This window comes from Daucus carota, chromosome 6 (assembly GCF_001625215.2).
Source record: "Daucus carota subsp. sativus chromosome 6, DH1 v3.0, whole genome shotgun sequence".
NCBI lineage: Eukaryota > Viridiplantae > Streptophyta > Magnoliopsida > Apiales > Apiaceae > Daucus > Daucus carota.
This window is the reverse complement of record NC_030386.2, coordinates 35,223,597-35,242,027: the sequence shown is the minus strand read 5'-3', so window position 1 is coordinate 35,242,027 and position 18,431 is coordinate 35,223,597. Positions and strand designations below refer to the sequence as shown.

General features: G+C 33.7%; 1 protein-coding gene and 1 long non-coding RNA gene across 2 annotated transcripts; both read left to right on the top strand.

The window, feature by feature from the left end:
• Positions 1-238: 238 nt before the first annotated feature.
• Positions 239-4,586, top strand: LOC108227856 (calcium-dependent protein kinase 8). Its single transcript, XM_017403222.2, has 8 exons — positions 239-1,311; positions 1,465-1,588; positions 1,687-1,830; positions 2,295-2,447; positions 2,572-2,687; positions 2,831-2,998; positions 3,502-3,732; positions 4,196-4,586. Exons 1-8 carry the CDS (start codon positions 811-813, stop codon positions 4,340-4,342), a joined length of 1,584 nt encoding a protein of 527 aa, XP_017258711.1. The 5' UTR covers positions 239-810; the 3' UTR covers positions 4,343-4,586.
• A 4,279-nt stretch (positions 4,587-8,865) lies between these two features.
• On the top strand, positions 8,866-17,527 carry LOC135147085 (uncharacterized). Its single transcript, XR_010284498.1, has 5 exons — positions 8,866-9,748; positions 11,063-11,255; positions 11,904-15,057; positions 16,372-16,564; positions 17,213-17,527. It is a non-coding gene; the product is annotated as an uncharacterized LOC135147085 (long non-coding RNA).
• Positions 17,528-18,431: the final 904 nt, after the last annotated feature.

Sequence of the window (18,431 nt, the reverse complement as noted above, 5' to 3'; positions counted from 1 at the left end):
TATGCCGTCGTATCAAACTGCTCTTCCAGTTATTATAAAATTTAAATAAATTTAGCTTTATTATTATTATTATTATATTTAACAATAATTATAAATTGTACCACAATTTTTATTAAATTGACGGAAATGGAACTTCACAGCTGAGTCAAACAAGGAAGAAGATTTGATTACACATGCCCAAAACATGATAACACTAAAACTAGGAATATAAGAATTTAAATACAGATAAATAAATTGCACTGAAATAAAAGTGTCTGACACACAAATCTTAACACCTGTAATTTAGTTTGTGCCACTGTTGTTTCTTACAGAACAAACAACATACAAGTAGAGTCAAAGATAGGAGAAGATTCAATACTTGTAAGAACAGAATAATCCAAACACACATACACATATTCATAATTTTGATTAGTAGTACTAGTAACATAAGAAGAAGTAGCCAAGAAATGGGTCAATAATTTATGTCCTTGACTTGTGAGTTGTTTAACTCTGTTTCATTGTCTTAAATTCCCTTTCTCGACCTCTTCTTCTCCAACCATCTTCCTCTCATCTTCCTTAAATCTCCTTCTTACCTGCCCTATTAATTATTCACTTCATTTACACATTGTTTTTCAGTTCTTGAATTAGCCCAACTCATTTTTTTAGTTGAATCATTCCTTTACTTATATTAAACTGTTTCCCAGTTGGGTTTTCATTTCTGTACAAGAATTTGAAGAAAGATTTGATCTTTATTGCCTTGTATAAATTTTCTTGATTTTTGGTGCCTAGTTGTATTGATATTTGTTTTAATTCATCTGGGATTTAGACAAGATGGGAAATTGTTGTGCAATTCCATCAGATCCTTCTGTGAAAAAGAAGGGGAGAAACAAGCCAAATCCATTCTCAGTTGATTATGTTGCAAACAATACAAAAGGTGGACACAAGTCTTATGTTTTGGAGGATCCCACTGGTCATGAAATTGAGGAGACATATGAGCTTGGTAATGAGCTGGGGCGTGGCGAATTCGGGGTTACTTATGTGTGTACTGAGAAATCAACAGGTGATGTTTATGCTTGCAAGTCGATTTCGAAGAAGAAGTTGAGGACTAGAGTGGATATTGAGGATGTGAGGCGAGAAGTTGAGATCATGAAGCACTTGCCTAAGCATACAAATATTGTGACCTTGAAGGACACTTATGAGGATGATAAGGCGGTGCATTTGGTTATGGAATTGTGTGAGGGTGGAGAATTGTTTGATCGGATTGTTGCTAGAGGACATTATACTGAAAGGGCTGCTGCAGGTGTTACTCGAACGATTATAGAAATTATTCTGGTGAGATTTTTACTTTATAGGATGTCGATGTTTATTCTGCGAATTTGGTCTTTATAATCATGCATACCTCTGGATTAGTTGGAGAACTAGCATTGCAACTACTGTGTTCTGCTTTGCTAAAAAATATGAATAAGTGTCTTTGTTATCTTGCAGATGTGCCACAAGCATGGTGTTATGCATAGGGACCTTAAACCTGAGAACTTTTTGTTTGCAAACAAAAAGGAAACAGCAGCCTTGAAGACGATTGATTTTGGATTGTCCGTATTCTTCAAACCTGGTAAGATTATACGTCTAGAGCACATGATTGATTAGCTCAATATATTATCAAGATAGCTAGATAAGTTTGCATTGCTAATACACTATTGGTCTTTGCAGGTGAGACATTTAATGAAATTGTAGGAAGTCCTTACTACATGGCACCTGAGGTGCTAAAGCGCAATTATGGTCCAGAGATAGATGTTTGGAGTGCTGGTGTAATTCTCTACATTTTACTCTGCGGTGTCCCACCCTTTTGGGCAGGTTAGTTTCTTTGTTTCTGAAATAGTTTTTCTTCTTTGATTGCTTAAAATTCCATGCTCGTAGTGTGTGTTTAAATTTGTGCAAATGTGCACTATAATCGTGAGGCGGCTGCAGGACAGCTCAGTAGCTTAATACTTTTCTGTGTATAATAAGATTAAAGTAGATACAATTTCAAGAACCTCAATGTTCATGTAGTTTGACCAAGGGAGGATGCAAGTTTTCGTAATGTTAACTTTTGCTCCCCTGGCACTCAATATTCTGGTTCCTGGCACGGAGTCAATGAATATCCTACAATTTGTTTTATTTATTAAATTATTGTTTAAAAGTGGACAATCCTATTATGATATCTTAGGTATGAATAGTTACTATACTAACAATGATTTTTCCGATACCCAGAGTACTTGAATTTTGTGGTTATTCAAGCCTCAGATATACTAATCTTATATTATTCTATGACTGAGCAGAAACTGAACAAGGAGTTGCACAGGCAATCATTAGGTCTGTTGTAGACTTTAAAAGAGACCCATGGCCAAAGGTATCTGATAGTGCAAAGGACCTTGTGCGTAGGATGCTTAATCCAGATCCTAAGAAACGTCTTACTGCTCAAGAAGTACTTGGTAATAACTTAGCATTTTCTTCTTATGTAAACTTCATAAATCATATATGTTTTAGTGCTTGCAAGTTGCAACCAATTGCATGAGTGTTAAATTTTAGTATCTTAATAATGGTTATTAATTGCAGATCATCCTTGGATACAAAACGCCAAGAAGGCTCCAAATGTTTCCTTGGGTGAAAATGTGAAAGCAAGACTCAAGCAATTTTCTATGATGAACAAGCTCAAGAAGAGGGCACTACAGGTATTGTTTGAAGCCTTCATTTTTTAATCAATATATTAGTCCATGTTCATAAAACCTTTAACTTTACTTCATATTGAAGTTGGCAAATTTTGTATGGTTATTTCTTTGTTTGTACCTGGGTACTAAACTGCCATCAATCACAGGTGATTGCTGAGCATTTGTCAGCTGAAGAAGTGGCAGGCATAAAGGAGGGATTCAAAGTGATGGATATTAATAACAAGGGAAAGATAAACATGGATGAGTTGAGAGCAGGGTTACATAAGATTGGGCAGCAGATTACTGATGCGGATCTCCAAATTCTTATGGATGCTGTAAGTATTAGATTTTCCAAAGTACTGTATGTCGAACCTTTGTTTTATACTTGTTGAAAGAATAGGATCACTTAAATTAAGCATATTGAAGGTGGCAAATTGATTCAGAAACAATAAAAATATAAATTTATTAATGATGGTATTAATGTTATTTTTGATACCAACCTGGAGCTTCCTAGGTTTGAAAACCATCATTTAAAATGTACAAACATATGGCTTTTCTTTATAGTTCAACTAACTTCAGAGCAAATATTTTTATTATCTGAATTTAAAGGAAATGAGGATAGATTATAAAGCAGCTGTTCTGGTTTAAAATTTAAACATTTAAAGTTGTGTATAGATTAGAAAGTTGCCAATAAATTTTAGATTATTTCCATAACCTGGATCAGAGGACCTAATCCGGAATTCCTTGTGAACACCCCGAGCCTTCAGCTGTAACACCTTGTTTTTATGCTGCTACTACTGTTCAAATTTGCAAGAATAACCATGGGCTGATTTCACAGGGAGATATTGATAAAGATGGACATCTGAACTATGGAGAATTTGTAGCCATTTCTGTCCACCTGAAAAAGATGGGAAATGATGACCACCTGCACAAAGCATTTGCATTCTTTGATCAGAACAAAAATGGATACATAGAGATTGAAGAGCTTAGAGATGCATTGTCAAATGAAGTTGACAGTAGTAGCGAAGAAGTTATTAATGCGATCATTCAGGACGTGGATACAGACAAGGTTTGTGATTACCAATCTTTTGTACAATACTAATTATTCTTCAAAAAAAAAAAAAAGAAAATCTAATGTTGATTTAATATTCAAATTTAGATTGTAGTAGAATATGTAAAATTCTGCATTATTTGGTGAAGTAGACTGATTGACTCTGATCAGATAACGAAGAAGTCATTAGTCATCACGGTTATAATTCAAAATTCATGCTGTATTTTCTTCCCTTTTAGAATCTAGAGTTACTGGATAGATTCGGTATCACCTCTGTTCTTTGATCCCAACATTGGTTCGGCCTGCCAGAACTGGTCACATCTAATTGACCCCGTGTTGAAGTTTCTAAACTTATTTAGTGCTCAGCATGTGCTCACAGACACACACTAGAAAAATCATTATATTTTTACACAATGCAGTTTCATACTTGTTCATATATCAAGTTTTGCTCCAAAATGTAAATTTTGTCAAATGTTTTCAGGATGGACGCATAAGTTATGAGGAGTTTGCTGCAATGATGAAGTCCGGAACAGATTGGAGAAAAGCATCCAGACAGTATTCGCGAGAACGATACAACAGTCTGAGCTTTGCACTTATCAGAGATGGATCAGTGAAGGTGAAGGACTAGTGAGATAACTCTCAACGTACATAACTGCCTACCTGTATAATACAAAGTGTGATGTGTTTTTCATTTCAAAGAAGATTTATTTTCTTTATTTTTTTTTGGTGAAAACCCTTGTTTGGGACCTGTAGCACGCAAGTTGATATCCGTCATGTAAGGCTTCGCAGAGATTTCTTTGTTACATTTTTTTATATGTGAAGAATGTATATATATGAGCACCGGCCTATAATTAATACATGTTACTTCTTGATTCTGCGGTGTACTCTGATGTTTCTTTCAAGTGGGAATAATGATCATCCAAACACAATACATGATTTTGAGTTTCCGATTTTCATTTATCGGACTCATTAATTAATAACCAAAAGCCCCTTCATGCTGCGGCCGGTAGACACATGCAGAGAATCACCTGGAAATGAGGTGATCTTGTGTTGGAAAGGAGGGAATGGACTCCTCCTTAGTAAACAATTGAAAATTTACTGCAAAACAAAGGTTACATACAGGGGTGAGCATAATTTTTCCGAAACCGCCCGAACCGCCCGAACCGAACCGTCCAAACCGAAAAATTCGGTTTCTTACCGGTTTGGTTTGGTTTTGGTTTATAATATATAAAAACCGAAATTTTCGGTTTGGTTTTGGTTTTTGAAAATAAACCGACCGTTTTACCCAAACCGAACCGAAAATATAATATATATATATATATATATATATTATTAGAAATATTATTTAAGACCTTTATACATGTGACCCTACCAATTCTAAACTATTGTACAGTGTACTGTGTACACCTCTTTTTTCTCTCCTGTCTCCTCGGCTTCTCATATCAGTTATTACTCTTATACTGATTGGTGGCTACTGGAGTCTGAAGTACACATAACATCCACGTTAACAAGACGACAACTCAATAACTTTACACAACACATTCTTCTTCTTAATCTTGTAAGTGCTACTTCATTTTATATTATCTTTTTATGATTAAGATTTAAGATATTAAATCCCTTTTGTAATGTATAGTGTACTATAATATTATTCAATCTTTTTTAGATAGTACTCTTTCATATCTTGATTCAATCTTATGCTAATTTTCACTGTTGTTTTCAACAGCTTACAACTTAACATGTCTACTCCAACTCCTGAAAATGAAAGTGTTCCTGCCGGAGCAAATGAAAGCGATATTTTGCGAAATGTTGCAGTCGATGATTCTCAACCGAGGCCTGCTACTAATGTTATTGCTGATCCTGATGTTATTATTGTGGATCCTGTTACTACTGATGGTGACAGCAAACAACCGGAAAATATATTGGATGAGCTTAAACCCCAAGGTATGAGGAAAAGAGGATTTAGATCTGATATATGGAAAGTTTTTCGTTTGGTTAACAGTGACAAGTTGGCTATTTGTAACTTTTGTAAGAAGAAGTATGCATATGATTCAAAAAATGGAACAAGTACTTTATGGGCCCATGCTAATCAATGTGTGAAAAATCCCTTTAAGAAAGTAAAAACTGATCAGCCATTGCTTTCATTTGATAAGAAAAAAGATGGAGGAAACACTCTTAAACCTCACACTTTTAATGTTGAAGAGTGTAGACAAGCCTTGGCTGAAATGATTATTTTAGATGAGTATCCTTTTCGTTGTGTCGAAGGTGAGGGCTTTGTTAGATACAGTAAGAAGTTAGAGCCTAGATTCAATCTTCCATCTAGGTGGACAGTTGCGAGGGACTGCATAAAAGTTTATAAAGATGAAAAGAAGAAAACAAGACTTATGATGAAAAATCAGCGCATATGCATGACTACTGATTGTTGGAGCTCGAATCAGATAATTAATTACATGTGCTTAACTTCTCATTGGATAGATGATAATTGGGTGCTTCAAAAGAAAATTTTAAACTTTCGTCACGTAGTAAGTCACAAAGGAAAGATGCTTGGGAAAGAGATTGAAAAGTGTATGCTAGAGTGGGGGATTGATAATATACTAACCTTGACGGCTGATAATGCTAGTGCAAATGATGCACTTCTTAAATACTTGAAAGACAAAACAGGAAAATGGAGTTCTTGCATTGCAAACAATGAGTTTCTACATGTTAGATGTTCTGCCCATGTTCTGAATTTGGTTGTAAAAGATGGACTAAGTGAAGAAAATGCATCAATTGAGGCAATTAGAAATGCTGTCAAATTCATTCGCTCCTCAGCTGCCCGGTTTGATGCATTTAAAAAATGTGCGGAGATAGAAAAGATTAAATCCAAAGCCATGCCATCAATAGATGTAGATACAAGGTGGAATACGATTTATCTAATGTTAGAGAGTGCAGTTGATTATGAATTAGCATTTGACAGATTATTGGAAGAAGATAAAGCATATAAGAGTTATTTTGATAAAAAAATTAGAGGGCCGCCTACTAAGGAAGATTGGACTTGTGCCAGAGTTTTTGTAGAGTTTTTAAAACTATTTTATGATTGCACTTTGAAATTTTCGAGCTCCCTGTATGTCTCATCTAATTCCTTTTTCCGTGAAATGTTACAAGTGCATGATATGTTGAAATGGATGATGAGTGGAAGTAATGATGAGGCTTTGAAGAATATGGCTCGAAAGATGAAAGTAAAGTACGATAAATATTGGGGAGAATATGCAGATTTTAATTATTTGTTATTTGTTTGTGTGGCTTTGGATCCGAGATATAAGATGAAATATGTTCGGTGGAATATAAAACGGTTGTGTGACAATGATATGGTGAAAGCTGGTACTATCACTGATAAGGTTGAGGAAGCGATGGAAAAAATTTATAAGTTTTACGAGTCCTCTGTTTCTAATCAGCATCATCAGAAGGTTGAGGACTCAAGGGCTGAGAAAGATGTGTCTAGTGAAAGATCCATGTACGCCATTTTGGATGAAAAAAGGGACAAAGAATGGGAAATGGATATGATGGCTGAGGATTTTGATGTTAAGAGTGAGTTGGAAATGTATTTATCAGAAAAAGTTGAGCCGCCAGCTAAAGATTTTGATATACTATCATGGTGGAAATGCAATGCTCCTAGATATCCAATTGTTTCAAAGATGGCACGAGAATATTGCTAGCCGTCCCTGTGTCAACCGTGTCTTCCGAATCTGCATTTTCTACTGGGGGCAGAGTCCTTGACCAATTCAGAAGTAGTTTACTCCCAAAGACAGTTGAAAGTTTAATTTGCGCTCAGAATTGGTTGAAAAGTCCTTCGGAACCAATTCAGTTACGTGAGAAGCTACTAGAGTTGGAAAAGTATGAAGAAATTGCTTCTGGTATGAAATTATATATTTAATAGTTTTCTTATTTTGTCTGCTTTCTATTTTCTTTAAAATGTATAAATTTTTTTGTTTCTTTTTTAGAATTGGATGGAGCTTTGATGGTGTCTGATGAAAATTGAGATTAGGTTCTTTTTTCTTAATATATAAGTTCTAACATTCCAGCTTCCAGGAGCATAATTGCAATACTAATATTATATAACTCTCCCTTTTAAAACAGGCCTGGGCATCTTTGTTTATTAGCATGCAAGCATCACTGTCTTCTCTTTTGTTAGGCCATTGTCCACATTTTTGATCCCTGTTTTAGTGAGTCATTAGGATTGATCATATTTATTCTTAATGTTTGGGTTGTAAGCTTATGTACTGATTTTTTTATTTTCTTTCTTCCTTGTAGGCTTGCAGTTGATGGCTTGAAGTTACTGGAACCTTAAAAATGATTATAATGATTTTGTTTTATTAGCCAGACTATGCTTTCAAATTGTATTCTATTTTGCTCTCTGGATTATGGATCATTTGCTACTTATTAAACAATGCAATGGATTTTAGTTATAAAAGTTATTTACTTTATTTATACATGTATGTGTGATGATGAATGGTAATCTGCTAGCATATGCAAAAATATATTCCAGAATTCTAGTACATATAAAATTAATTAGAATTTAACTAGAAAATATTTCAATAAAAAATTATTAAAATTTGGGTATTAAACCGAAACCGACCGAACCAAACCGTTAGTAATCGGTTTGGTTTGGTTTGGTTTTTCTAACTTTCGGTTCGGTTACGGTTTCATGGTGAAGGAAACCGTGATTTTCGGTTTGGTTTGGTTTGGCACTCCGAAACCGGCCAAACCGCCCGATGCTCAGCCCTAGTTACATAAATTGGGCTTTGGAAAAGTTGAATAAATCAAGTTTGTACGTGAGAAATAATTTTTATTAAAAGATGGGTTCAACTATGAACTGCTATGGTAAATATTCGAATCTATACTATATACGAGTGTGTTTTGAATTTTAAATGAAATTCATATTCTAGTTCTTTTTTTAATCTTTTTTTTTGGACAGAAATTCTTTTTTTAATCTAAATATTTTATTTAGTTAAACTCAGAATTTAAAATAAAATCAGATCATATATGGCTCTGGAATTTACTACACAAGCTCAAAAGATGAGAGACAACGATAAAACTATAATAGCCAAGCAACTGAGACGAAAAATTGGACAGTTGATTTGTTGAGAACCATTGTGACAACCCGGATTTTTCAAAATATTTTATTAATGGTTTTTATAAAAAGGAGGAATAAAATTTAATATTTTATTCCAGTTTGGTAAATTTCAAAAAAAAAAAAAATAATAAATAAAAATAAATATATTTGTTTAAATATTTTCCTGGTCAACGGGGTTATGGGAAAATATCTGTTGATCGTGCAATTATCTGTTAAGAGATTTAATTGATCTATTTGTATACGATTATGTCTATGTGTGCATTTATTTCTGCTTTTGATATTATTATATTATTTTATCAAAGATTTATTATCCTCTTAAATGGATATTTATTTTTGTAAAAATACAAAGATAATTTGAATAATTATTTTAATTGCTTAATAGTGATTATAAATATTTTAGGAGTTTTTAAAATATTAAAAATCTTATTTCTTTAAGAACATGATTTTTAATTATTTTTAAAGCGCAACTAACTTCTAAATTTTGTATAAATTTCGAAAATGCTCTATAAATCCCGAAACTTTAATTTTATTAGTTTTGTAATATTATTGGATTTATAAAAAAATGTTTCGATAAATTTCGGGAGAAATTTTATTGCAAGTTATCTCCGTAAAACAGTTAAAGAGGGTACGAATCAATTGATTAGCCAGATTGTTAAGGACATGTGACAACAAAAGGTTTAGCCACGTGCCCCTGCTTTTCCACCGCCTTTCTTTTCTTTTCTTTTTCCTTCCTCATTGTTTCTAATACTCTGCATAAAACTCTTGCTGCTATGTCTCATCTCTCACTCTCGCACGTATCTCACCCAAATCACTCTTGATCTCACCCTCTCCGTTGGCTCTTTCTTCCTCCTGCCGTTGCTATAGCCGCCGCCTATTTCTCCGGCGACCATCCAAACCCCTGCACCTCCTGTTACGATTCAATGGGTATAAACTCGATGGTTTTACTTATTAAATCAGTTATGTGATACATGTATGTGTATATATGCGTGTATTTACATGTCGGATAATCGAAATTATATTCGGGTGAACCGTGTTTATACGTGTACATGTATTTGATATGTGTGTATAATCTGATTTATGTGTGCTTGCATGAGTATAAACTGATTATATGCTTGTAATTGAAGGTTGATTGAATTTTTGAGATTGAGATTGGTGTTAGTAATTGTATGATTGAATTGTGTGCCTAATTGATATTTGAATTTGGTTGTTGTAGGTCGATTATAATCAGTACGCCAACTAGTAGTATAATTGGATGACTGGGGTACTTGAATTATGAGAATATATAACTGAGTATTTAGGCTTTCAAGTTTAATATTTTGTGTAAATGTAAGAGTTAAGTATTGGGCTAAAAATTCAGATTTACACATAATCGATTGAATTCTAGGTTGCGGCTGATCTGCTTTGTAGTACAATTCTGGGCTCATAGAATCGAATTATATGCTTAATATTTGTGTGTTTATGTGCTCCTCAGAGTCTAGTTTATGTGCGCGAAAGAATCGAATCGATTCGATTAGCGAGCTAGGAGATATGACCGTTTTAGTATAGTATGGTGCTGAAAATTCTGGGCAGGGTTGTCCTGTTCCAGGCTCTGTTTTACAGCTTTAAACTTGGATTTTCTTTCTGAAAATTTTACTGTAGGTTGGAATAATATTTAGGAGAGTCTCATAAAAATTTCGTATTAAAAAGATAAATTTTCAATTTATTAAAAATCATAGACCGAGGGCTGTTTGAACTATTTGTTCTATTTTTCTTTCTTTGCTAGTGCATAGTATGAGGTTATACTTGACTAATTGCATATAATTGATTATTACATTGATTGGCTCGGTTAACCTTGTATATCTAATTAAAAGTGTTTTGCGTATAACAAGTTAGCAATCCTGCTAAAAGATTTTATTATATGTTTACTACAAGTCAAGACAGATTTTCTTATGTGTTTACTGCAAGTCAAGGGATCTTTTTATATTAATAATTCATGTGTTAGCAATAGTATTGGTTGGTTGTTGGCATTGCAAACAGGTGGATAAGCTTATAAACAGAGGAGATGCTGCCGAATTTTCGTTAGAAATTATATGGATTTAATGCCTATAAAAAGGGTTGTTTGTACAACTATGTGCTATGTGTTTATGTGACTGTGGTATGTATATGCGAAGGGTAGATATATATATAGGTCTTAATGCAATTCAGGGTTAGTCAATATGTCTAATCCGACGACTGAAATACTATTTTATCATCGTATAGAATTGAAGACATTGACCGAGGCATTAATCGAGAAGTGATTGAAAGGGGTATTCAGAAATAGCCAAGCAGAATGTTACAAGTTGAAGTAGGACGGAGATTTGTTATAGATAAAAGTGTGTCAGAAGCTGGCAGAAAGGAATGATTATGCGGTATATAGTGTTACTAGGAATCTGAGCTAAACTTTGGAGTTAAGGCAAGTACTTCTACCTTCTCTCGCAATTTAGAAGCAAGTATTTCTACCCTACTCCTCTAGTACCTATAGATACTAAAACCTTCTTTATATCATGATTCAAATTATTTGCAATTACTTTCTTGTGAAGCATATCTAGTACTTTTAAACTTTTTGGTTGAACGGATAACACTTTTGGTATCAACTCTACACTATGATATGCATAAAGAAATTGTTTTAACAAAATGTTATTCTGGCTCTTGAATTACATGATGGAACTGCAGATTGTTTTAAAAATTAAACTATTGGGTTGTTTTTGCGTAAGAGGCTCGGGCACCGGCCCAGCGTGAAAGGTGGCTCCTTAAGCCCGGATTACCGGAATTCGTAATATTTGTCAACCTTGCTGAATAAGCTTGGTTTATGGACTATAGCATGACTGATCATCTGTTATAGCCAGGTGTCCAATTATTTTTAAAGCCCAATAAAATTGTGAATAGTTTAAAAAGAAGTTACCCTGCCTTCAAGAGATATTTGCTTATACATTCATTTCTGCAGTTTTAAATATTTTCACTTCTTTATTATGGCATTGCTGTACAACAAATATCAATTTCATTTTGTTATTCTTGCTGAGCATTATTGCTCATTCTTGCTATTCCTTCTAACCCTTTTCAGCTAGGAATAAAGATGATTCACTTAAGACTAGGCAAGGATTGCAAGTGGTTGAGTTCAGGAAAATTGTTAGGTAGGGTATCCGGGACGATGTGATTAAGACTAGATGCAGTTGGAGTTCTGCAATTCAATTCAGTTGGAAATGAGATTTGTTTATTTGGTCATCAGCTACTCTTCTTATCGATGTTTAGCTGATAATGCAGTTTAATTTGTAATTAAATTTGATAGTTTTAGTTTCTGATTTCAATGCTGTAACCTGTATGCGATCCTGTTTTCAGGGGGTGAATTTGAGTTTTAATTTAAATCATTTTTTTTATATATTCAGGTTTTGAAATACTTGTATTTTTTTAAATTGTTTTTCTTTCAGTGACTCAAAAATACAGGTTTTAAATTATTTTTATTTACACGTGGCACCAGATCCAGACCCCCGGATTTGAGGGCTGTCACAGTTGGTATCAGAGCTGCAGGTTATAAGTTATTGAAATCAGAATATAGGTGGTAATATTAGGTCTAATAAATAGGTGCACTAAGCGTAAACTCACATAGAGGTAGTCTACAACTCTTTGGAAGAGTCTGTGTCAATAGAACCAAGATTCCAATAGAGTACTGATTTTGAGTATAACATAGTGTGTATAATAGTTCTCTTAGTTCTCTTGACCCAGAACTAGTAAGTTTATATATCAGGGAAGGAAGAACATGCCCCACTAGTTTCTAGTCTATTGAGTAGTTAGTACCAATATCAGCAAACAAATAGTTTCACCTGTTGAGACTAGAAAGTCAATAATTATTTCATAGTCCTCGTCACCAAGACAGAGATAAATTAGAAGAGTGACTTTATGTGTTTTTATTATGGATCAAAATTTCTTAACACCAGTTTAATTGAGTTAGAAACTCATAGTAGGTGGATAAGATTTCTTTTGGTTGATTTAGATTCAAAACCATTTGAAGGATGAAAGATACACCTATTAGGTGAACTTTATAATGGGAACCAATTGAGGTTGGACTAGTATAGATTCTCACATAGTCTAGAGTAATCTTTATAGTGTCTGCCAATCTTTGAATAGTATTTGGGGAGTTATCTTTGATTCTTGTTAAAGATATATAGAATTGGTGAAAGAATATAGGTCTTAACAGGTCCGAATTTAAAGCTTTGTATATAGTGAAGTAGTGAGCATTAGAGCTAATACAAGAATATGAAACTTGTAGGGTCAAGTAAGAAGTTTCGTATATAGTTAAATAATGAACGTTAAAGTTATTTAGAGCTCGTGTAGATTAGTGGATATAGTACTTGTTAGTAAGTTAAGACGTCAACACTCAGTGGTGATGATTATACGAAACTCGATAATATTTCGGACTATGCGAAGCTGAGCAGGACTTCTGACGATCATGGATATTTATAATGAGATCTTCACAGACCATTGTGAGTCAACGATAATTTACGTTATTGAGCATCATCGACCGCTGAAAAATAGAAGAAGATTAGAATCGAATAATGATCCATCAGAGCAGCATATCTTGAAGAATCTTGGCAATACCTTCCTCTTTGTTGATTATATTGATTACCTTCTTCATCAATGAATTGTCTTAACATCTTTTCCTAGAGACGTTTGATAAAGACTATATTTCAATCTCATGAGTTATAAAATGATACTTGTGTCTATTTTATCATTTCTAACTAATCTTTTCATTGAAACTAGCACCTTTGGAACTTATTCAATTTTTAACCCAAGGTGCGCATCAAAGATTCATTCATCAAAAGTCAATCATTCTTAATTGATTTTGAATATCTATTATATCATTCTACTCTAACTGAGATGAACAACCCTACCTATAGGGGACACAAGGACTACCAGTCTGTGTGATAGGAGTTGGATGGGACGCCATCACTTGTGTGTGTTGTACATTACAAGAAGGTTAACTACCTTTAGTAGTGTCTTAATTTAGACACGCAACACCAAGTTCTTTAGATCATATTGATCTCTCGGTTATTCTTTTGTTTCCAATCACGTTATATTTGTTCCAATAGATCTAATCTTTCATATTCTTGTAATCTTTAATAGTTGAAGGTATGCCAACTGAGTTGCCAAGTAAAATTAAGCCTTTATAGTAGGAGGTACCATGAGCAAAAGCGAATGATGATGCGAATATACGACAGCAATCAATAGGATATCACCTCATAAAGAAGTATTATGGATTAAAGAGATCGTACGCTCTAGTTTTCTTTTCGCTGATTCCGAGGACGGAATCCTTTTAAGGGGGGTAGATTGTGACAACCCGGATTTTTCAAAATATTTTATTAATGGTTTTTATAAAAAGGAGGAATAAAATTTAATATTTTATTCCAGTTTGGTAAATTTCAAAAAAATAAAAATAAATATATTTGTTTAAATATTTTCCTGGTCAACGGGGTTATGGGAAAATATCTGTTGATCGTGCAATTATCTGTTAAGAGATTTAATTGATCTATTTGTATACGATTATGTCTATGTGTGCATTTATTTCTGCTTTTGATATTATTATATTATTTTATCAAAGATTTATTATCCTCTTAAATGGATATTTATTTTTGTAAAAATACAAAGATAATTTGAATAATTATTTTAATTGCTTAATAGTGATTATAAATATTTTAGGAGTTTTTAAAATATTAAAAATCTTATTTCTTTAAGAACATGATTTTTAATTATTTTTAAAGCGCAACTAACTTCTAAATTTTGTATAAATTTCGAAAATGCTCTATAAATCCCGAAACTTTAATTTTATTAGTTTTGTAATATTATTGGATTTATAAAAAAATGTTTCGATAAATTTCGGGAGAAATTTTATTGCAAGTTATCTCCGTAAAACAGTTAAAGAGGGTACGAATCAATTGATTAGCCAGATTGTTAAGGACATGTGACAACAAAAGGTTTAGCCACGTGCCCCTGCTTTTCCACCGCCTTTCTTTTCTTTTCTTTTTCCTTCCTCATTGTTTCTAATACTCTGCATAAAACTCTTGCTGCTATGTCTCATCTCTCACTCTCGCACGTATCTCACCCAAATCACTCTTGATCTCACCCTCTCCGTTGGCTCTTTCTTCCTCCTGCCGTTGCTATAGCCGCCGCCTATTTCTCCGGCGACCATCCAAACCCCTGCACCTCCTGTTACGATTCAATGGGTATAAACTCGATGGTTTTACTTATTAAATCAGTTATGTGATACATGTATGTGTATATATGCGTGTATTTACATGTCGGATAATCGAAATTATATTCGGGTGAACCGTGTTTATACGTGTACATGTATTTGATATGTGTGTATAATCTGATTTATGTGTGCTTGCATGAGTATAAACTGATTATATGCTTGTAATTGAAGGTTGATTGAATTTTTGAGATTGAGATTGGTGTTAGTAATTGTATGATTGAATTGTGTGCCTAATTGATATTTGAATTTGGTTGTTGTAGGTCGATTATAATCAGTACGCCAACTAGTAGTATAATTGGATGACTGGGGTACTTGAATTATGAGAATATATAACTGAGTATTTAGGCTTTCAAGTTTAATATTTTGTGTAAATGTAAGAGTTAAGTATTGGGCTAAAAATTCAGATTTACACATAATCGATTGAATTCTAGGTTGCGGCTGATCTGCTTTGTAGTACAATTCTGGGCTCATAGAATCGAATTATATGCTTAATATTTGTGTGTTTATGTGCTCCTCAGAGTCTAGTTTATGTGCGCGAAAGAATCGAATCGATTCGATTAGCGAGCTAGGAGATATGACCGTTTTAGTATAGTATGGTGCTGAAAATTCTGGGCAGGGTTGTCCTGTTCCAGGCTCTGTTTTACAGCTTTAAACTTGGATTTTCTTTCTGAAAATTTTACTGTAGGTTGGAATAATATTTAGGAGAGTCTCATAAAAATTTCGTATTAAAAAGATAAATTTTCAATTTATTAAAAATCATAGACCGAGGGCTGTTTGAACTATTTGTTCTATTTTTCTTTCTTTGCTAGTGCATAGTATGAGGTTATACTTGACTAATTGCATATAATTGATTATTACATTGATTGGCTCGGTTAACCTTGTATATCTAATTAAAAGTGTTTTGCGTATAACAAGTTAGCAATCCTGCTAAAAGATTTTATTATATGTTTACTACAAGTCAAGACAGATTTTCTTATGTGTTTACTGCAAGTCAAGGGATCTTTTTATATTAATAATTCATGTGTTAGCAATAGTATTGGTTGGTTGTTGGCATTGCAAACAGGTGGATAAGCTTATAAACAGAGGAGATGCTGCCGAATTTTCGTTAGAAATTATATGGATTTAATGCCTATAAAAAGGGTTGTTTGTACAACTATGTGCTATGTGTTTATGTGACTGTGGTATGTATATGCGAAGGGTAGATATATATATAGGTCTTAATGCAATTCAGGGTTAGTCAATATGTCTAATCCGACGACTGAAATACTATTTTATCATCGTATAGAATTGAAGACATTGACCGAGGCATTAATCGAGAAGTGATTGAAAGGGGTATTCAGAAATAGCCAAGCAGAATGTTACAAGTTGAAGTAGGACGGAGATTTGTTATAGATAAAAGTGTGTCAGAAGCTGGCAGAAAGGAATGATTATGCGGTATATAGTGTTACTAGGAATCTGAGCTAAACTTTGGAGTTAAGGCAAGTACTTCTACCTTCTCTCGCAATTTAGAAGCAAGTATTTCTACCCTACTCCTCTAGTACCTATAGATACTAAAACCTTCTTTATATCATGATTCAAATTATTTGCAATTACTTTCTTGTGAAGCATATCTAGTACTTTTAAACTTTTTGGTTGAACGGATAACACTTTTGGTATCAACTCTACACTATGATATGCATAAAGAAATTGTTTTAACAAAATGTTATTCTGGCTCTTGAATTACATGATGGAACTGCAGATTGTTTTAAAAATTAAACTATTGGGTTGTTTTTGCGTAAGAGGCTCGGGCACCGGCCCAGCGTGAAAGGTGGCTCCTTAAGCCCGGATTACCGGAATTCGTAATATTTGTCAACCTTGCTGAATAAGCTTGGTTTATGGACTATAGCATGACTGATCATCTGTTATAGCCAGGTGTCCAATTATTTTTAAAGCCCAATAAAATTGTGAATAGTTTAAAAAGAAGTTACCCTGCCTTCAAGAGATATTTGCTTATACATTCATTTCTGCAGTTTTAAATATTTTCACTTCTTTATTATGGCATTGCTGTACAACAAATATCAATTTCATTTTGTTATTCTTGCTGAGCATTATTGCTCATTCTTGCTATTCCTTCTAACCCTTTTCAGCTAGGAATAAAGATGATTCACTTAAGACTAGGCAAGGATTGCAAGTGGTTGAGTTCAGGAAAATTGTTAGGTAGGGTATCCGGGACGATGTGATTAAGACTAGATGCAGTTGGAGTTCTGCAATTCAATTCAGTTGGAAATGAGATTTGTTTATTTGGTCATCAGCTACTCTTCTTATCGATGTTTAGCTGATAATGCAGTTTAATTTGTAATTAAATTTGATAGTTTTAGTTTCTGATTTCAATGCTGTAACCTGTATGCGATCCTGTTTTCAGGGGGTGAATTTGAGTTTTAATTTAAATCATTTTTTTTATATATTCAGGTTTTGAAATACTTGTATTTTTTTAAATTGTTTTTCTTTCAGTGACTCAAAAATACAGGTTTTAAATTATTTTTATTTACACGTGGCACCAGATCCAGACCCCCGGATTTGAGGGCTGTCACAACCATTCCCTCTAAAACCTCCATTATTTGGGTTGAAGAGTGGATCACGGGCGCCCTCACTCGAAATCCCATTATTTGGGTGCCTTCACTCGAAATCCCATTATTTGGGTTGAAGAGTGGATCACTGAGCTCTGATACCAGGGAGAAAACCATTCCCTCTAAAACCTTAATGTTGTGTTTGGTTGGGGAGAATGGATGGAATGGAATGAAAAGAGTAAAATTACTTGGAACTAATAAAGATATGATGGAAGTTATGGAATAAATGTAAGTGAGGGCAAAATTGCTATGATGAGATTTGAGAAGAAATTGGGGGTAGAAGAGAATGGAGCATTCCATCTCAAATTGAAGGTATGATCTCTAGCACATAATATAAGGAATGGAATGGAGTAAGAAATGAAATTTGTTAACAATTGCCCATAATATAGTTCATTTTTCATTCCATTCCTTCCGGAATCATTCACCCCAACCAAATACAACATAAGGTGTTAGAGGAGGCTTCTTTATGGATCTTATACCTTATATTTCAACATGATTCAGGTTTGATTTTAAATGGGGCTAGCCGGCTAGGGGCTTAAACCTGGACCTGTATTGTTGCGCAGTGGACCTGGAAGCATTACATTTAGCTATAATATTCGATATTCGGCGCCGATCTGTTTTTTGCTTTAAACCAAAATAGTAGTATTTCTGTAATAAATATATTTTCATTCAAAGTTCAAACAGAAGAGTAATTGAGTAAAGACACCCCAACGGAGGGGCATTTTTTTTATATAGAGAT